A 20,011-nucleotide genomic window follows, 5' to 3' on the forward strand; every position below is an offset into this window, starting at 1 on the left:
GCAATCCCCAGTTACCCTCCTATTATCTCAGCTCCCACTGGAACTAGGGTTACTGGCGTTTAAAGGGATACTGGCTTGTTCCGTGGGTGGTAGGATCTAAAGTCCAGTCCTCATGATTGTGGAGCAAGTGCTCTTAATTGCTGAGACATCTTTCCAGTGCACAACCCTCCCCCTACCTCAGATACCCCCTTTAAGTAACCCGGATGCACTCTGGCAAAGCAAATTTAAGTTACCAATCCCAGTGGCATGGAGGTCTTGCTTGTTGTCAAACCTCTAAAGAGTGTTTCATCAATATGCTGGGCGGTGGTGGCACATGGTGATAATCCCAGCTCTTAAGAGGCAGAGGCAGAGGCAGGTGGACCTCATCGTTCCAGGCCAGCCTGGTCTACAGACCCATTTCTGGGATAGCCAGGGCTACACAGAGAAATGCTATCTTGGGGGGGCGGGGCGGGAAGTTTCATCATCAAAGGCTGGGACTGGTGAGGGAAGATCAGAACTCAAGGCTAGCCTGAGTTTCATATCTAATGCTAAGACAACCTCAGCTCTGTGGTGAGACCTAGTCTCAAAGCAATAACAATAAAAGAACAATTGATCTGAGCCCAGGATCAGGTTTCTGTGGAATGATGCAGCCCTGGCCCCATGAGCTACTCACAGCCACCCTTGTTAAGAGGCTGTTTTGTGAGCCCAGCAGAAATATGGGGTTGATGGGCAATCAAGTGTGACAAACAGTTTGAAGCAGGGTCCGACAACCCTTCTGCCAAGCCATGTGTCTCTCTCTCTGTAGTCTGTAAAGCCTCGAATTTCTTGGCAGATACTCTGGAATTGAATTAAATCCCATCAGAGCCCCATCCACAGACTCCTTCCCCCCCACTGTGTGCAGCCACACCCAGAGGCCTGTTGCCCGTCTTCCACATAACCCCGCCCCATCTGCCCTGGACTAAGCCCTGGCTTGGACTCCTGGGTGCCCCAGAACGGAGGCTTGCAGCCCTCCTGTAGCTATGTTTTGCCTCTTTCTGTTTGGAGCTCTGTAGCAAGCCCAACATCTCCCTCCGTGGGTTTGGTGCTGGGCTGAGCACCCCGTGCCTCACCGAAGGGGTGTTCACCTCATGGCCACGAGCAAGCAATAGAGCCTGTGAAAATCTGGCTTCCCGTCCAGGGCTGTGATGTTCCCAGGTTCTCAGCTTCCTTCTTAGACCCTGGGTGGCGTCTAATAGTTGCACTGCCAGCCTCAACACTGCCAGAAGCCCCGAGGTTGTTTGGAGTGGCGGTGAGGGCTGAGGGTTGGCGCAGGTTTGTTGCCGATGCTCAGCAAGGCAAACGCACACATGCATAATGAAGATGCTATTCCCATCACAGGTCTGGACAAGTGTGGAGAGGGGCACCTTTGAAATACTTGTTCTTGTTGGAAAGCCCGCCCCCTCCTCCTTGGCTGATGGCTGGCGGCTGCTTGCTGCCTGCTGCTGGGTGGAGGTGCCTCCCTCCCCTCCCAGGTCAGCTGGTTAAGGTTCCATTGCACTCCAAAGATGTCAGGTCTCTATTGGGACTACCAGGTTGTCTCCTGGGGACTGGCAAGAGACTAAATGTCCTTCTATCAATCACCTCTGTCACATGAACCTTTCTAGGACTCAGGGTCCCTACAGGTCCACAGGGGCTTGGGGGCTGTAATGAACAGCCCCCAAGCTGTAATGTATGGCTGGGTAGCTCTGGTTTGAACCAGTCATTCCCGAATTGTTTCATCTCTTCCTGGGTCTGGGGGATGTGGAAGAACTCTGCAATTAATTTGGTTTGGGTTTAACCACCTTATTGTACTTTTCTTTTTATAGCTTAAACTTTGGAACAAATACCGAGTCTCCAACATTCCATCGCTAATATTCCTAGACGCCACCACAGGGAAGGTCGTGTGCAGGAACGGGCTCCTGGTGATCCGAGATGACCCGGAAGGTAAGGCTTAGGTGTATCTGACTCCCCCACCTCTCTGCTCTAGCCCCTCCTGGACCTCAGTACTAATGAAGTAAGTGGGGTTATATGACTAGAGAATATTGTCTTGATAAAATTACTCTATTCTCTAGGTCATGGTTAAGAGTTTTAAAGGCTCTGAATGTCCCTCCAGGGGGCATTAATTCTTGGGCCAAAGCAGATGGGAATCAGAGAAGGAATGTTTAGCTCTGAGGACTGGGGAGGCCGTTGGGAAGCAGCAAGAACCCAGATACCAATTATAGTATTATTTCAGTATCAGCAACTGCCTCAGCAATAAGGGTCTGCTCTCTCTCTGTCTCTCTCTCTCTGTGTCTCTCTGTCTCTCTCTCTCTCTCTGTGTGTGTGTGTGTGTGTATGTGATTCCTCTTTTAAAATATCGTGTATCTGGGTGCTGTGGTATGTACCTTTAATCCCAGCACTCAGGAAGCAGAGGCAGGTGGATTTCTTTGAGTTCATGACCAGCCTGGTCTACATAGCAAGTTCCACACTAGCCAGGGCTACACAATGAGACCCTGTCTCAATGGAAACAAAAAGTATACACAGAGAGGAGAGGGCTGAAAGCTCAGGGAGCACTGGCTGCCAAGCCTGACAACCCGATTCCACTCCTAGACCCAACATGGTGGAAGGAGGGAGTCGACGTCTCTAAGCTGTCCTCTGACCTCCATGTACACAACAGATATAAGCAAAAAATAAATAAATAACATCCTTCATCCAAAGGATATCCTGCTCAGCAATCTCACTGGCTCTCCCCAGTGAGTTCTGATGAGCATTTGGAGTTAAGAGTTGTGATTGGACAGGATGGAACTGAATCCCTCCGGTAGTACTGAGGCAGAGGAGGACTAGGCCCTGTCCTCCACTGGGGTGGGAGCAGTAAGACTTCAGATTTTCACGTTTTTTCAGATGCCTGAACATTCTTTTTTTTTTTTTTTTTTTTTTTTTTTGGTTTTTTGAGACAGGGTTTCTCTGTGTAGCCCTGGCTGTCCTGGAACTCACTCTGTAGACCAGGCTGGCCTTGAACTCAGAAATCCGCCTGCCTCTGCCTCCCAAGTGTTGGGATTATAGTTGTGCGCCACCACCACCCGTCCATGCCTGAACATTCTTAACCCCCAAATCTGAAACCTTTTGCTTTTATTTATTTATTTTCCCTTTGAGTCAAGATTTCACTGTTTGCCCAGGCTACCTTGAAACTTGCTGTATAGCCCAGGGTGCTCCAATCTGTGCTCTTTTTCCTATCCTAGCCTCTCAAGTGCTAAGTCCTGAAATCTGAAATTTCATGACTATCAAAAAAGTTTGAATTTGCCAGGCAGTGGTAGAGCATGCCTTTAATCCCAGCATGTGGGGGACAGAGGCAGGAGGATCTCTGTGAGTTGGAGGTCCACCTGGTCTACAAAGCAAGTTCCAGGACAGCCAAGATTATAAAGAAACCCTTACTTGAATGCCCTCCCCCCAAAGTTTGGATTTAAGGAGGATTCAGATTGTTCCCCGGAGTCACCCAGCCAAATCTCCATCTCTGTATTGTTCTCTTAGCCTCAGGGGTGAGTGCTCTGACTTGCCTGGTGCATTTTAAGTCCCAGTTCCTGATGGCCTTGCTCATGCTGACCTGATGGCTGATGGCTGTATACTGGGAAGTCTCCCTAGAACACCTTCCCTCATGCACTAGAAGAATAGACTTAAAAGGTCTCCACTGCTGCTTTACTTACTGAGCCAACTGGAGGATTCATACCTGGTCTCACACACACACACACACACACACACACACACACAGAGAGAGAGAGAGAGAGAGAGAGAGAGAGAGAGATACAGATACAGATACACATTTGGAGCTGGATGTGGTAGTGCATACTTGAAGCCCCAACATTCTGGAGGCTAAGAAGTTTCAGAGTTCAAAGCCAACATGAGTTACTCTCAAAAAGTGGAAATCAAGGCCAGTGTGGTCCTTAATGCCAGCACTTGGGAGGCAGAGGCAGGTGGTGCTCTGTAACTCTGAGGCCAGCCTGGTCTACTTACTGAGCTCCAGGTTAGTCAGTGATACCCAGTGAGACCTCGGAGAGAGAAACAAACAAACCAGAGACAGAGACTGAGATTTCCTATGTAGAAGGAGGATTGCCCTTTTTAAACATCAGGACATTGCGAGCTCATTCTCCACCCACTCCCACCCTCATTAACATGGCCAGCCTAGCAACCAGCCTAGCAATCAGTCTCCATAGAGTTTTAGTCCTCTGGTTTCCGGGTGGGCTTGGCCACCTGCATTTTTAACTGGACTCTCATCCTTGGCCCCTGGCGATTTTGAGGCAGTGGGCCATGGACCACCCTGTGAGAAAATAATGTGTTGAGCTGGGAACACGTTAGTTCCTCTTCCTGCTGGGAGTCCAAGTGTCATCAAAATGCTGACCATCTGGGTTTTATGGATTTTCATTTTTATTATACTTCAGTCCTCTCTTGGTTCCCTAGGCTCTAGCCCTGGCCTGTTGCTTTTGAATCTCTGAGGGTGTGGCCCAGTAGCATTGCTCTTGAAAACTCCCACAGTGGGTTCTAACATGCATTCAGGGTTGGGAACCGTGGGGCTGGCAGGATGAGATTGGATTGCTATCTGGGTGTGGTCCAACTCAGGTACAGCAGACCCAGCTGTCAGTTATCTAGGTGGTCTGCTGTGGCCTGGTCTCCTCTCTGTCCTTGCTTCTGCATCTGGAGAGAGGCCTTTTCATCCTCCCCCCCCCCACTTCTCCCTCCCCAACCCCCACCCCACCCCACCCCCGGCTCCACCTCACTTTATATAGCCCTGGCTGTCCTGGAACTCGAGCGTACATGTGGTGATCAGAAGATACTCCTTCAGAATCTCTTTTCTCCTTTCCTTACATATCCCAGGGCCTGGCTCTAGACCCCTACCCACGGAAGGTGACTGAGTTCTTTTATTTCTGCATTGGCTGCAGATCCTGTGGCTGAGCTAATAAATTCTGCATAGTGACACAATCGTGCCAAGAGTTCTGGAGACTCCCGGGTCCCGGGCTGTCATAAAGAGCCTTGATGTTCACACCCTCTGTGGCCTATCTGTTTCAGGTCTGGAATTCCCTTGGGGACCTAAACCCTTCCGGGAAGTTATTGCAGGGCCCTTGCTTAGAAGTAATGGGCAGTCGCTGGAGAGCAGCAGCCTGGAAGGGTCTCACGTGGGAGTCTATTTCTCTGCACACTGGGTGAGTGTTTGGCCTCTCCTTGGTTTAGACTGAAGGGAACAGCAGTGTCAGCAGTGTCGCCTCTGGGGTAGGAGGCTCTGGCGGAAGTTCCCTGGTCTGGCCTTGCTCTGTGACGACAGTAAATGCGAATGCTATCAGTGATGATGGTGACAAGGATACAGCCTCTCCTCAGCCATCTGCCCTGACAAGATTTCTCAGGCTCCAAAAGGGAAGGGCCTGCTGCATGTAGTTAGCTGGGGCCACAGCTGTGCATGCTGATTACCAGGAAGAGACAAAAGCTTACTTTTCTGTCTGGGCTTTGCTGTCCCAGCCCTACCCAGGTCTTCTCACCTGGCCTCCTTTGGCAAATGGCTGGAGGTAGGGAAGAAGCCGTGTCACATGGCAAGGGCTCTTGTCTTTCAGTGTCCACCTTGCCGAAGCCTCACCAGAGTGCTGGTGGAATCTTACCGGAAGATCAAGGAGGCAGGCCAGAAGTTCGAGATCATCTTTGTTAGCGCAGACAGGTATGGTGTATCCTCAAGTGTCAGCACCACACCACTTTTCCAGTAATGGCTTACAAGTGTGTCTTCTACCTTATCTGTCTTCCTCAGTGTAGGCCATGGAGAAGGATTAGGGATGCTAGCTCTAGGATATTAGCTGAGGTAAACCTCGCTGCAAACACCGAGGCCCTTCCCAGTGCACTGCAGGCTCACTGGAAATCAAATTTTGGTTCAGCTTTCTAGATTGTGAGGGGAATACAGGGTAGAGGATGGAGGCGAGCCAGAGACTGCACCATGTGACTGTGTCTTGCATAGATCTGGTCATGCACTTTGTCTAGGTCTCCACCAATGCACGTGGATAAGAAATCACACAAGCGAGGAGTGTAGTTTTCTCCCCAGGGCCCTGTCTCTCTAAGCCTCAGGCGTCTCTGCTTCTCCCCATTCCGTCATCAGTAAGCTTAGAACCCCAGCCCAGATCCAGACTGCGAGAGCAGGAGCCTCTGCCTCCCTAGACCCTGGTCACAGACAACTCTCAAGAGGTCACGCTGTAGCTTTGACACTGTATTTCCTGTGCTCCCACCCCACTATTCCCTGTCCCAGTGCAAGGGGCCCGAGGCCAGCCTGAAGACATCTAAAGCTTTGTTTTAAACAATATCACATCTCTTGAAACACAATTTCTACATAAATAAATTGCATCTGTTTTGGGTTTTTCCATTCCATAGCTCTGCCCTGTGTGTTTACCGTGTTATTATTGTCCTCCAATCAAAATACAGAACAGTTCCATCACCCGCAAGGTTCCTTTGTGCCTTCCCTGGTCACTGTACCTCCCCGTAGCTCAGCCCTAATGTGCTTTCTATACCTAAAGCATACTCATTTCCCCTGTTGCTTCTTAGTGTATAGTCATAGGTGTAGGCTTAGTGTAGTTCTTTACACACCACACATACACAGGGAACACAACTGTGGTGTGTGTCGAGGCCTGCTGTAAAAGTCAAACGTGTTGGGGCTGGAGAGATAGCTCTGTGGTCGAGAGCACTTACTGCTCCATCCAGAGGACCAGAGTTCTGACTCCAGCAGCTGTACAGCTAGGGGGCAGCTCACAGACACCAAGCACTCGGAACTCCAGCCACAAGGGCTCCAGCATCTCCTCCTGGCCTTTTCTTTTCCCCCTACACAAAAGCACACATACAAACAAGTGTATACAAGTCAAATCAAGTCTATTAAATAAATAAATAAATAAATAAATAAATAAATAAATAAATAAAAAAAGTATCTGTGCTGATGATATGGTGAGCATAGGTAAAGTTGGTTGGAGGCACGGCCTGACTGCCATTTTATTTTGGGAGCTACCGGGTGGATGGAGTCATTTGTTTGTTGATGAGCAGCAGAATGGGTAGAAAAACAAAGGCCTATAGCCTGGGGCCTGAGGAGCTAGGCTAGGTCCCTGAGTTTAGGAACCCCAACCCTGTAGGAGCCAGTACAACTTGGTAATATGGGGAAGGACCAAGTGGAAGTGCACACAGGATAAAGACACTTTCTCCACATCTTTCTGCAGGTCAGAGGAGTCTTTCAAACAGTACTTTAGTGAGATGCCGTGGCTCGCCGTCCCCTACACTGATGAGGCCCGGCGGTCTCGTCTCAACCGACTCTATGGCATCCAAGGTAGGCATCCCAGGCCTGGTGTGACCTGGATGGAAACCTGCCCACCTGGGCTTTCCACATCCCCGGTGGTCTCCTTTTAGGCAGAGAAAGAACAACTTTGAAACAAAGCATGGCAGTGCATGCCTGTAAGCCTAGCACCTGGGAGGCAGAGGTAGGTGGTATGCTAGTCCTAGCCAGTCTGAGCTGTATGGGGGACTGTTTCAGAAGGACCAAAGCCACCAAACAAACAAGCAAACAGACAGACAGACAGACAGACAGACAAACCAACAACTAGACTTTACCTTTGTGAGTGTTAATGTCCTGACATTTTTTTTTTTTAATTTACTTGGACCAGGCAGTTGTGGCGCATGACTTTAGTCCCAACACTCAGGAGGCAAAGGCAGGTTGATCTTTCTGAGTTCATGGCATGTGGTCTACAAAGTGAGTTTTAGAACAGCCAGGGCCACACAGAGAAACTCTGTCTCAAAAAAGTCAAAAAAAAAAAGAAAGGAAGGAAGGAAGGAAGGAAGGAAGGAAGGAAGGAAGGAAGGAAGGAAGGAAAGAAAGAAAGAAAGAAAGAAAGAAAGAAAGAAAGAAAGAAAGAAAGAAAGAAAGAAAGAAAGAAAGAAAGAAAGAAAGAAAGAAAGAAAGAAAGAAAGAAAGAAATGTTTTAATTGGGGGACTGGGGACTGCAGAAATGGCTGTGTTTGAGAGCTTTAACTGTTCTTGCATAGGGCCTGGTGCATTTCCCAGAATTCATGTCAGGAGGCTCACAGAGACCTATATATAACTGCAGCTCCAGGAGATCTTACAGCCTCTTCTAGTTTCCTTGGGTGTATACACACACACACACACACATACACGTGTACACACACATACAAGTACACATCACACACACACATACACTTTTAAAATAAAATAAATCTTAAAAAATTACTTGGAGTGATTTATTGTTTTTGTTTGTTTAAGACAGGGTTTCACTCTGTGTCCTGGCTGTCCTGGAACTCGTTCTATAGACCAGGCTGGCCTTGAACTCACAGAGATCCACCTGCCTCTGCCTCCCAAGTGCTAGGATTAAAGGGGTGAGCCATCATTGCCTGGCTCTTGGGGTGAATTTTATGGCGTATAACATGACTGATACCTCATCACAGCAATTGTGTTGGAGGTTTGGGGTGGGTTTGTTGTTTTTAAGTACTTGTTCTGGTTAGACAGCTACTTCTCATCCCCTTTCATAGTGGCTTCTGACATGATGGCCTGTGTGGCATGTGCTTCCAGCTCCCTAGACCAGAACTCCCCTCCCAGTTTCCCTGTCATACAGACTAAAGGATAATCTTTGGTTCTATCACTTGGAGTGCTTGAGCATCCGTTCCTCTTCTGCAAATCGCACATGATGGACCTCTGACAGAAAATCGCTAAGAAGTGATATAGATGAAATGTTTCTTCCATGCGAGTATGTGTGTGTGTGTGTGTGTGTGTGTGTGCGTTGCACTCCTACTACCTTGAGGACATTTCCACAAAGAGCTGACTACCTGATTTGCATTATAATGATGTTCAGAAATAAAGACTATCACAGAAACAAACTAGATGCTCCCTTTGTCCGATGAGCACCCCTCCTACTCTCTAGCCAAATGAGCTCTTTCTTGGGAAAGTACTTGACTGGCAGTTCCAGAATTAAACTGGAGGGTAGGTGCTTACTTAAGTTCCATCCCTGCACTACAAAAATAAACAAATATATGGGGTTGTGCTTTGGCTTTTCCACCTGTGGGATTAAGTTTCCTTGCTCTGAAAGTGACTCAGTGTTCTAATTCAAGGAGACGTGACTGTCCCTTTGTTCAGTGGACAGGTTTCCTCCAGCATCGCGGTCTTCCAGGCCGTGCCACAGGCTCCCTGGCTTGTGACTAAAGGCCTTTCAAGCCACTACAGGCAAGACTCACTGGTAGGCTGGTTGAGAGCCAGGGCTCTCCTGGGTTTAGACTCTGTTGTCCATCAGTGCCAGCCTCTTCTGATAACAGTGGGTTTCTTCTTTCCGTCTGTGTTAGGCAGCGTCTCATGACTGTGATGCTGTACCTAGTAGAGGCAGCTTGAGGGAAGGAGGATTTGCCATGGGTCTCCGCTTCAGAGTCACCACTCAGTTCTCAGCTGGATGGCTCAGGAGGCAAGTGGGACAGGAGGGGGGGGGGTGCTGACGCTCTGCAGACTTCCGAGGAGTGGCCCATCCACGTTCAGAGTGAGTCTTCTCCCTTAGCTGGGTCTCTGTAGAGATGCCCTGACAGATCCATGTAGCGCTGTGCTCCTCATCTCCTAGGTGACTCCAGACCCAGTCAGGGTGGCCCTGAAGACAGCCTCACTCCCCTTTAGCAACATAGTGACATCTGAGTTTTTGGGAATTCCTGTTTCTCACACACAGCAGTGAGTATAGATAAATACATCTTTTTTTTTTTTTTTTGGATTTGTTTTTTTTTAAGACAGTGTTTCTCTGTATAGCCCTGGCTGTCCTGGAACTCTGTAGACCAGGCTGACCTCGAACTCAGAAATCCACCTGCCTCTGCCTCCCAGAGTGCTGGGATTACAGGCGTGCGCCACCACCACCCGGCAGATAAATACATCTTTAAAGACATAATAATAAGAAATTAACAAAGAAGACATCTGAAATTATCTCATAGCACCACCATAGAAGCTGAGCTCTCAATCAGGTGGTAATTTGTAGCATTATTATTTACTTATTTATTTATTTATTTATTTATTTTTGGTTTTTTTTGAGACAGAGTTTCTCTGTGTAGCCCTGGCTGTCCTGGAACTCACTCTGTAGACCAGGCTGGCCTCGAACTCAGAAATCCACCTGCCTCTGCCTCCCAGAGTGCTGGGATTACAGGTGTGCACCGCCACCACCACCCTGCTTTTTTTTTTTTTTAATTTGTAGCATTATTAAAGTTTTGTTGTTATTGTATGTGTGGGGATATTTTGCCTAGATGTGTGTCTGTGTATGACATACATGCTTGGCACTTTCTGAGGCCAGACGAGAGGGTATCAGATTCTATGGCTGTGAGTCACCTATGGGTGCTGGGAATCAAGTCTGGGTCTTCTGCAGTTAGAGACAGTGCTTTTAATTGCTGACCTATCTCTCTCCAGTCCCTTGGTTGTTATCTTTTGAGGCAAGGTCTCACTCTACAGCCCAGGCTGGACTAGAATACACTCTATAATCCAGGCTGGTCTAAATCTTTTCTGACCTCAACCTCTCCACCTCGCAGTTCTGATATATGATAGACACAGGGCACAATGCTTTTTTAATTTTGAAACATAGTCTCATTATGTGGCATTGGCTGGCCTGGAACTCACTTTGTAGACCAGGCTAGCCTTAAACTTGCAGTAACATTCCCCTTGCTCCTTCCTGCCTCCCTGGTGTTAGAGTTATAGGTACGTACTACCCGTGCCGAGCCAGGGCGATGAAGTGGTTTCACAGATCAGCTCTAGGACCATTTCCTGGGCTGTATCCAGACTGAGATGCCTCCACCTGGCCTTTGGACCTTGAGAGAGGGGGTGGCGGTGGTATAATTTGACAGTCACCTGGCCCTCCCTATTGTCTTGGCCAGATTGAGTGAGAACATACAATGCAAAGGGAATACGTTCTCTGAGTATCTGAGATCTAGGCCCAGCGTGCCTTGTACCTGAGTTTCTTCCTCCAGAGTGGCCTTACCAAATGCTGACAGTTATTTGAAGTGTCATAGGGAGTGAGTCACCCAGTCACAGGGTAGCTATACCTGCTGCAGGTCTTAAGGACAAGTTTGCCCTAAGCTAGGGGGACCAAAGTCTGGCAGCTGCCAGGGGCCTGGTCACCAGGGTGGCTCCCTTTAGGTGCCCTGGGGTTGTGTGGAACTGTAGTCATCACAGGGCCACCCTGGCTCGAGGATTTGCCATTTGGCTTTCCTCCATCTCCTTTGTCTCCCTGACAAAGCCTGCTTCCCTGCAAGGCCTCCCTGATACCAGTGCTTTGTGCAAACTGGGGAATTTGTGGCCCTGTAAGCTGTTTAAAAATGCCTTTCTAAGGGAACCATTTAGACACACTTGGCAAAAGGCAAATCTCATTAGCCATTGTCTAAGTAACCCTGGGCCGCTAGAGAGTATTGGAGAACACCCTGTTCTTTTGCAAGGAGGCTTAGGGGCCTGCTTTCTTGGTCCAGGGACCCAGGCTCTTTGTCATCCCTCTCTCTCCTTCATCCCCAGCCTGTGGGAGGGTAGAAGGGGGCTCTGGCTGGGCGGCTATAGTGTAGAGCCTTAGTGTCCCCAGCACAGAACTTTCTGCTTCCTTTCCCTCTTGCTCCATCTGTCTTTCACTGTTTCTTCTGCCCTCCATCCCCCTCGACCCTCCTTCCCCCTTCCCCTCCCCTCTCTGCCCCTTGTTTTGCCCACTTCCTTAACTTCCTTCAGAAAATGGACTTGAAGCACTCTGTAAATATAAAAACAACATTTTCAGAGCTTGTGTCTTTTCAGTCAGCAGAGAGCAAGTAGCCGGGCGTTTATTTTGCAGACAAACCTCTGCATTCAGAGCGCTGGCGCCTCTGTGTAGAGCTGCCTGCCTGTCTGCTGGCGGAGGGCGGCCGGCCGGGCAGCCTGGGGATCAATCCACCGAGTGACCTTGCTGCTCTGTTCTGTTTGCTGCACTTAATTGTGAGCACATAAAAAGAAGGGGAAAGATAGGGGGACAAAAGAGAGTGCCATAATAAATCCTCGTGCACTTACACTGGGAAAGTGGGTTTTGGTCAGATATTTAGAATAGAATCCAGATCCTGTGAACGCTCCTCAGCACACCCAACTTTCAAAAGAAAATAAGAAGGAAGGAAGGAAGGAAGGAAGGAAGGAAGGAAGGAAGGAAGGAAGGAAGGAAGGAAGGAAGGAAGGGCAATGGAAGCATTGCAGACAAACAAAAGGCCTTCACTCTGCCTTCCTTCTCCCAGGGGAATCTCCGCCATACACTTACTGCGTAACTTCCTAAGTCACTTCGCATTTCCCTGCATGTATATGAACCCATAAATAATGTATCATTTCCTTGGTTTGTCTTTTAGAAGCATACTTTAAATGCTGTCATAATGTAATTTTCCATCTTGAGCTTTTTCCCTTACATGATGGTTTGAAATGCATTCCCACTAACATTCATATCTAGTTCATTATTTCTTCCTGGGAAGTGCTCCATTGCTTAACCGCGCTGCCTGATATATCTGCCCCTCTTGATGGACAGTTTTACTGTGCCAGCAGACAAATCTGCTCTACTCTTGATTGACAGTTGGTTTCTGGGTTTATAAGAGCATGGCCGTGCAGCTCTCCTGGTGCAGACTGGGTAGCTTCTGGGTCTTCCAGCCATGTCCAAGTTGGCCCAGGCCCCATGTTTCTGACCTCAGTTGAGTTTTTCTGAGCTTTGCCACCTAAGTTGGCTGCCCCCATCCTTTCCTTGGCTCTCTGAGCAAAGGAAGGCTTTCTGGGATGGGGCCGCAGGAGGAGAGGGGCCAGTGAGCAGAGCTGGCTGTTGGCTTGGCGTTTGTCATCCCCACCCAGGCCTGGTGCCCTTGGGTTCTGATTTTCATCTTATGTTAATCCACATATTACATCGCTTAAAATTCCAAGTTCTCCGTATCTCGTTTCGACCAGTATTGCTATCTTACTCTACAACTGTTTCCACTTTTCTGAGTCCCCGTTGGCTACTGGCCACATGCTCACACAGAGCCGTAATGTACACATAGCACTGGGCCAGCCAGGTTTTCCTCTCAGCAGTCTATTGCAGCCTTTTCCAGTTGGCTGCGCCCTCCGTGGTGACCACTGCCACCGTCTCACAGAATCGCGCCCTGCGGTGCCTTGGCTTGCACTTCAACTTCTCCTCCTGCCTCCCACCCTCCCCTGAGGGTGCTGCCATCTGGGTGCAAACAGAGCTAGGTAGGTGTTATCCCCGCTAGCTCCTTTCTTCAAGTGCCTGGACCATTTCAGCTTCTTTGTTCCACACCTACCCTCCCATCCCCGAACTGTTCCCTTAGCAACAGAGAAACAAGCAACTAAACTGCAGGATGGCCTCTATGTGCTATTTTCAAGTTGTTCTAAGCCACTAGTAGGTATCTTCCCTCAGGGGAAGGGTTTGGCCCTGGCTTCTCAGGCCCTGTCCTTTCTCTGTGCTGAAGATGCAGGCTGAGTCTTCTTTGGGAATGAGGGTATATATATGTAAGCTTGGGATGAGGCAGGTGAGAGGGCGCCAACCTCTTGCTTGCCACATGTTACTGTTGGTGGGACTCTCCCTCATATCACCCCCATCCCCACCCCCACCCCACCCCGTTCCTCAGACGACATGCTTCAGCCTGGCTTGAGATTTCTGACTCTGCTCCAAGGCTCCCACCTTCTGTGCCTCTGCCTTCTCAGGAAGGACGTTTTCAAACACGAGTGGATTTATAACATTTTCCTATCATTTACGGAGCACGGACAGTATCCCCAGTCCTCTGCCAAAACATTTTACATTGCTGTCTTTTTATTCCTACCCATTATCAAGTAAGATAGAATCTGACATCCCCATTTGGCAGAAGTTAGGGACCGCAGGATCTTCCTAAAACTCTGGAATCCGCACCTTTCCTCCAAAGGTCCCAGATAGCTTTTCTGGGAAACAAGTCTGGGCTTGGCAGAGATAAGCTGTCTCTTTTGTTCCTGCAAGAAGCCCCTCACTGGTATGGAAGGTATTTTGCATGACTGCATTGGTGAGAAATTTGCTGTTCCCTTGAAGTTTTCTGAGGCTTCGCCCTGTTTTCTCTGAAGTATTGACTTTGGAATGCCTGCTTCAGGGACTGCATGCTGAGGAGGAGAATGGGCTAATGACACCCTCAGCCTCCTCTGCCACCTCTCTGGAGAGGGAAGAGGAGAGAGGAAAATAGTTTGGCAAACTGGTTCTGGAATGTTCCTGGCCCTAACCAGGTGCTATGAGAGTCCTTGGCGAAGGTGCTATTCTGGAGAATAAGCCACAGCCCTTGCAACAGGCAGGCCAGTGTTCCCATCCCACAGAGACTGGCTGTGTGGTCTTGTGGTGGTCCTTAGAGCCTTTCAGGATGACAAAGTAAGGTAGCAACTATGTTGTGCAGACAGTGCAGAGGCAAGCTCCCCTTCTCCTTGCCACCCTCTGATTTAGCAGTAGCATACGCCCCAGGTCAAACCCAAGGTCCCCTGAAGGGACCGGTGGATCCGGGAGCATAGATACTCTTCAGCTCCAGGTCTGATTGGGTGGGTGTATTTCATGCACTGGTGTCACACTCCTGACACTGCCCTGTCCCTGTGGATCTTATGGCCTTGGGTTCCTAGATATAAGCTTTGGTGCTCAAAGGACTGACTCCAGGAGAGGACCTTTTAAGTTTTCATAGCTGCGGGGACAGAGTAGAAAGAGCCTGGCCAGAGGATCTGTGCCTTGTGGAGTCATCAGTGGGCTCCCTGGCAGCCAGCTTGAGTCCTTGCTGTCCTGTCCTGGTCCCCGCAGGACTCAAAGGAGCAACAAATCCTCTCATGGTGATTCCATGGAAACAGAGGAACTAGAGTCCCTGGCTGGCAGACTTGCAGTCACCTCCCAGAGCTCTGTGCCTGTCTGTCTGTCCTCCTGAATCCCTAATTAGTCCATGCTAACAACAGACCCTCTTGCTGTTTGGAATCATAGCAGTGGGCAGGCTCAGTTTGCCTAGTACTCAAGAATTGCCCAATCTCAGAAGCACTGGTTCAGATTAAAGGACTGTGCCAACGCTTTTAGAGATGGGGACGTGGCAGTCCCTGTGTGGCTTCTGGCCTGAGGCTTCCTCTGGGCTGCTGACATAAGTCTTGTGTGTGGAGACACAGCCAATATGGGTTCATGCATCTGGGGAAGACACCATGAGGACAATTTCCCAGGTTGTCCTGTTTAAGACCAAGCTCATTTTAAGAATCCACGGGAGTCGGGGCCGCAGGAGCCGGGTTCTCTTCCCCTAGTCTCTGACACACCCATTCAGCTACTTCTAATAAATGTGAACAAAATGCATTCATTTATTCCTTTTGAAGATAGGCCCACCACTGCGTGCCCACTGGGTCCACCAGCACAGCAGGTTACAAAGCACCAGGGTCACACTTCTGGTACCTCACTGTACCCCCCGCGGAGATGTAAAATGTCAGTGGAACAAATTACTGACCAAATACTTCAGAACATATAAATATTAAATTCCTCTGGCTTTCATATAAAATCCAGGCTCTAGTCTGCTCCCAAGAGGGGGTACCTGGAGAGCTCTACTGGGGAGGGGACCAGCTACCAGTGGAGAGACAAGTGTCCCCAAAGGTCAGGGCAGAGGCTGACTCTGTGTGAGTGGCAGCTCTGGCCAAAAGAGAAGCAGTGGGGAGTGGGGTACAAAGAGCAAGGAGGTGGCAAGCCCACGTGCACCGTAACCAGGCTGGGATGTCCCCCGAGTTCACACGGGCATTGGTACTTGAAGTGCATGCACTGCACGCAGGTGCGCAGGTGCACCAGGATTGACCCCCCCAGCTTTGTGCACACTAAAAGAGTGTTGGTTTCTGTGTTCTGTTCTCTGAGTTTGTCACTCAATTGCTGTGGATGGAGCTGGGATAGATGGGAGCTCCAGCATCTTCACAGTGTCACCCCAGAGAACTCCAATGCACCTACTGTCAGCATTCCGTGGAGTGACTCCACACAGACCCACAGCGGTTCTGTAGCTAGTCAGCAACTGGGTTTAGTTTTAGCCCAGGGCTTCCTGACCAGCCCTGGCCTGGATCCTTACTGTGAGAAAGTGAATGTCCCTGACCTGGAAGACAGGCTCTGCCCCCTCTCAGGACAGTGGCCAGCTAAGTGTTCTCTCTCTCTCTCTCTCTCTCTCTCTCTCTCTCTCTCTCTCTCTCTCTCTCTCTCTCTCTCTCTCTCTCTCTCTCTCTCTCTCTCTCGCAGGCATCCCCACACTCATCGTACTGGACCCGCAGGGGGAGGTGATCACTCGGCAGGGCCGGGTGGAGGTGCTCAACGACGAAGACTGCCGGGAGTTCCCGTGGCACCCGAAGCCCGTGCTGGAGCTCTCCGACTCCAATGCCGTGCAGCTCAATGAGGGCCCCTGCCTCGTCCTTTTCGTAGGTATGGAGCTGAAGGGGAAGTGGAAGACAGGTCAGAACGGATCTCTCACAGGAGGCAGATAGTGTCCCCCTGCCCCCCAGCCTCTCTGTGTCATTAACAGTGTTGATCTGGGGTCTTTGTCTCCCCAGCAGCATTGCTTTTGACCCCAATGATTTATTCATGGCTATCCCCCTGCAGGCGGTGGTCTGGAGCAACCAGCCACTGCTCCGCTTCCCCTGTGTGCTGCTCCTGCTGCCAGCTGGGTAACAGGTCAGGCAGGAAGATGCCCCCAGCCCCCCATGAACAGAACCTTTGTTGGGAAGGGAGATGGGAGGGTGTAGCTTGCCTAGCAGCTGTAGGGGGTGGGGTCCCCTCAGGCTAAGGCTCCTCCAGGCCTGCTACCGCTTTCCTCTGCTCTAATGACCAATTCCAGGGAACCACTAGAGCAGGCCTGGCTCTACCAGGTGGAGCCCTGCTCCTCTGCCCTCAGAAGCGATGCCTCTTGGCCAAGTAGAAAGACCGAGAAGCAGCATCCCTGCAGACGGTGGCATGACTCAGGATGCTATGGAAACCAAGAACCTTGAGACTTGACTGGTCACCTCCAGCTGAATTGCTCTATTAGGGCCATGGTTGGAGTGGCCCCCACCAACTTCACTGAGGGCCTGGGGAGCACCCTTCGCACCCTGCTGCATTCTCTGGGGTCTGGGTTCAGGCCAGTCTTGGGTAGGAAGGCCTATCATAGAGAAGCAGTCTTGACAATTTTTCACTGTGGGGCTGTCCTGCCTGCTGCAGATCCTCACACCCACCTCCTGGGGCCTGTTTGGAAAGAGCTCTGAACTCGGGGACAAGTAGGAACCTTTTGGCCTTCTCTGGAAATGTAGAGGCCAAGTCCCAGAGAGGCAGAACAAGTCGGATAGTATCACAAAGTGAATCAGATGGGTGTGTCCCCAGAGATTCTGTCTGGTCACCATGAGCCTGTTGGGCAGTATGGCACTGTGGGTAGATTCCTATACCCTCTGTGCTTTACCTCTTGAGGATGTTGTGCTGACTCTTGACCACAGGCCTCCATAGCCTAAGCCTCTGTTCTCCTGCAGATCTTCCCAGGTAGGTCTGCCTACCAGGTGACTTTGAAGCAGCTGTGGTGTCCCATCTCCACCAGAGCTGCAAACGGGACCACAGTCCTCGGTCCTTGAAGCATTCATGGTTCTGGCTCTGTGACTAGGAGAATACTCCCAGGGGCTCAGGTGTAGGCATGGGAGCAGCACAGCTCCCTGTAGAGGTTTGTGAAGAACTTCTTGACAGGTCTGAATGCTGGTGGGTAGGGTTCCAGCTGCTCACTGAGCCTGTCTGTATCTAGTGAGCCCAGTGTGTCTCAGGCCCAGCTCTCGGGTCCATCCCTGCTCAGTACTATTTGACAATTTTAGAGTTGCTTGTCCTTTTCTCTTCCCCTGTCACAGACTCTGAAGACGACGGAGAGTCTGAGGCAGCCAAACAGCTGATCCAGCCAATAGCTGAGAAGATCATCGCCAAGTACAAAGCCAAAGAAGAGGAGGCGCCACTGCTGTTCTTTGTGGCAGGGGAGGTGAGTGCAGAGGACGGGTCTGGCAGCGGGGACTTGCAGGACATGAGTGATCTTGGCTTTTGGAGGTCTGAAGGGACCTCTGGGTCTGAGCTGAGTGTGCCACACACAGATGTAAGAGGAAAAGGTGTGTCCTTAGTCATCAGAAACCACTTCCTATCCCTGCTGTATCTCCCCCCACCCCCCGCCCTTCCTTCTCACTCAGCAGTCCTCAGAACATGAGGAAGCCCTCCGGGGTCTGTTCCCCATGCACTGTTCCCCATGCGGCGGCAGCACAGACATCAGTCGGCCACCCTCATTCCCATCCGTGGTGCTGGATGAAAACCAGCCCTCAGTGCTTTGCAAAGGATCAGCCTAGCTAGTCCCACAGTGCCAGCTTGCAACACGGACTTAGCCATCCAGGGAACCTGACTTAAACACACAGCTGAAGACGCCTGGGGAGGTTGGAGATTGCTGCTGTTCCCCATCTGTTGCTCCCAAGGCCTCATTCTTGACAGCCCTCACTGTGCCAGCCCAAGCAGGGGACATCCCCGGGGTCAGACGATGGGTCCTTGGAGTAGAGACTCCCAATGCAGGTGCCTGGCCACCCTAAAAGCTTGGGAGGCTGCATCCTACAGGCACCTGTGTTCTGCAAGATGGCTGTGATCAGCAGCGCAGGCGCTCTTCTGGCTCCTTCTGCACATGCTCATTGCCTCTCTATCCCAGCCCAGCAGCCCTCTGAGGTTCGCATCAACAGACTCTATGAGGCCACCCCCCCCAGCTTTTCCTGCACAGGTCAGAGCTTCCAGTTGGTCAGAGCCTGTACACTGGATCTCAAGAGAAACACAGGAAGACAAACAACAGAGGCCAGACACCCTAAGCCACCCATTCATCATCTCCTCAGTAACCACCCCTGGCTGCCCTGCTGGGCCCCTTACAGGCAGCCCCAGTTGCCCTGCCCAGCCCTGGGGTGGAGGGGAACAAAGAGGGTTCACAGGCTCCTGCGGGGGTTGGGGGGTGGAGGGATAGGGATGGGGGGCTGTCCCAGCCACCCCATACAAAGCACAGCAAGGCAGCTCTGCATGTATTAAACTCTAACCCCTGGAGAATAGCTCCTAAGAAAGATGGGTGCAGAAGAGAAAGGCCAGGCTGGGGGCAGGGCGGGGACTCAGGGCATAGCTGAAAGCTTTTGCAAGTTCTCTGTACCCTAGGCGCCTTGCCAGGAGCGTCACCTGCTGGTCTCCTTTGTTCCTGGTCCTCTCACTGGGAACAATACTCCTCATCCTGTTTCCTAGATGAGGGAGGAAGGCTGGGAGCACTGCACGCTGGCTTCCTTCCTTAGCATCCAGGGTGTTAGGGATGGGACCTGGGCTCTATTGATGTCCCTTGCCAAGGCCACACAGAAAGTAGGTAACAGAGAAGGAACTGGTGGGGTTGCTGTGACTCTGGGGACAGGGCTCTTTCTTTTCTGACAGATGGACCAGTTCATGCCTAGGACAGAGAGGTGTGTGTGTGTGTGGGGGGGGATGCTGTCCATGGGTCAGAAAGCCAGGCAGAGCCCCCTGTGTCATCCATTGCTCCACTGAGGTTCCAGTCTTGGCAACTGACTCGGTCCAGCCCTCTGTCCTTCCACTCAGAAGCAGGGTAACCTGGCCTGGGGGAGACAGGGAGACAGGACATGGGCATTGATTAACTGAGCCCAGCAGTATGGCCCAGGGCTGGGAGAGTCCTTTTATTCTTGTGGTTGTCCTTTCCCAATCCTGTCCCTTGGGACAAGCACTGGTTAATCAGAAAGCCTTTGAGAACATTAAAATTGTCTCTGGTTTACTCAGGGGGAGGCGCTGGTGCTCTTGGCTTGGTGCAGGCCTCCTGAGGGGATAATATGAACAGTGTTTGTCCAGGTGCTTCCTTCCCTCTGTTTATCATGAAGGGTTCTATTAACCCATGAGGAGGGCTGGACCTGGCGATCAATGCCCAAGATACAGAAGCATCCAGCATTACAGGAGGCACATGCTATTGTAGGAGAAGGGTAGATGTCACTCACAAACCCTCCTTAGTGTCTGGGAATGTAATAGAT

General features: G+C 50.6%; 1 protein-coding gene across 1 annotated transcript in view; it reads left to right on the plus strand.

Annotated features, from left to right (window-relative positions):
• Nucleotides 1-20,011, plus strand: part of Nxn (nucleoredoxin) — a 142,347-nt gene that overhangs the window by 120,522 nt on the left and 1,814 nt on the right. The window contains exons 2-7 of the mRNA XM_052194567.1: nucleotides 1,824-1,941; nucleotides 5,035-5,168; nucleotides 5,571-5,671; nucleotides 7,200-7,306; nucleotides 16,218-16,397; nucleotides 17,834-17,958. Of these exons, the coding sequence (XP_052050527.1) occupies nucleotides 1,824-1,941; nucleotides 5,035-5,168; nucleotides 5,571-5,671; nucleotides 7,200-7,306; nucleotides 16,218-16,397; nucleotides 17,834-17,958 (765 nt within the window). The remainder of the gene's footprint in view (nucleotides 1-1,823; nucleotides 1,942-5,034; nucleotides 5,169-5,570; nucleotides 5,672-7,199; nucleotides 7,307-16,217; nucleotides 16,398-17,833; nucleotides 17,959-20,011) is intronic.

This window comes from Apodemus sylvaticus, chromosome 10 (assembly GCF_947179515.1).
Source record: "Apodemus sylvaticus chromosome 10, mApoSyl1.1, whole genome shotgun sequence".
In the NCBI taxonomy this organism is placed as follows: domain Eukaryota; kingdom Metazoa; phylum Chordata; class Mammalia; order Rodentia; family Muridae; genus Apodemus; species Apodemus sylvaticus.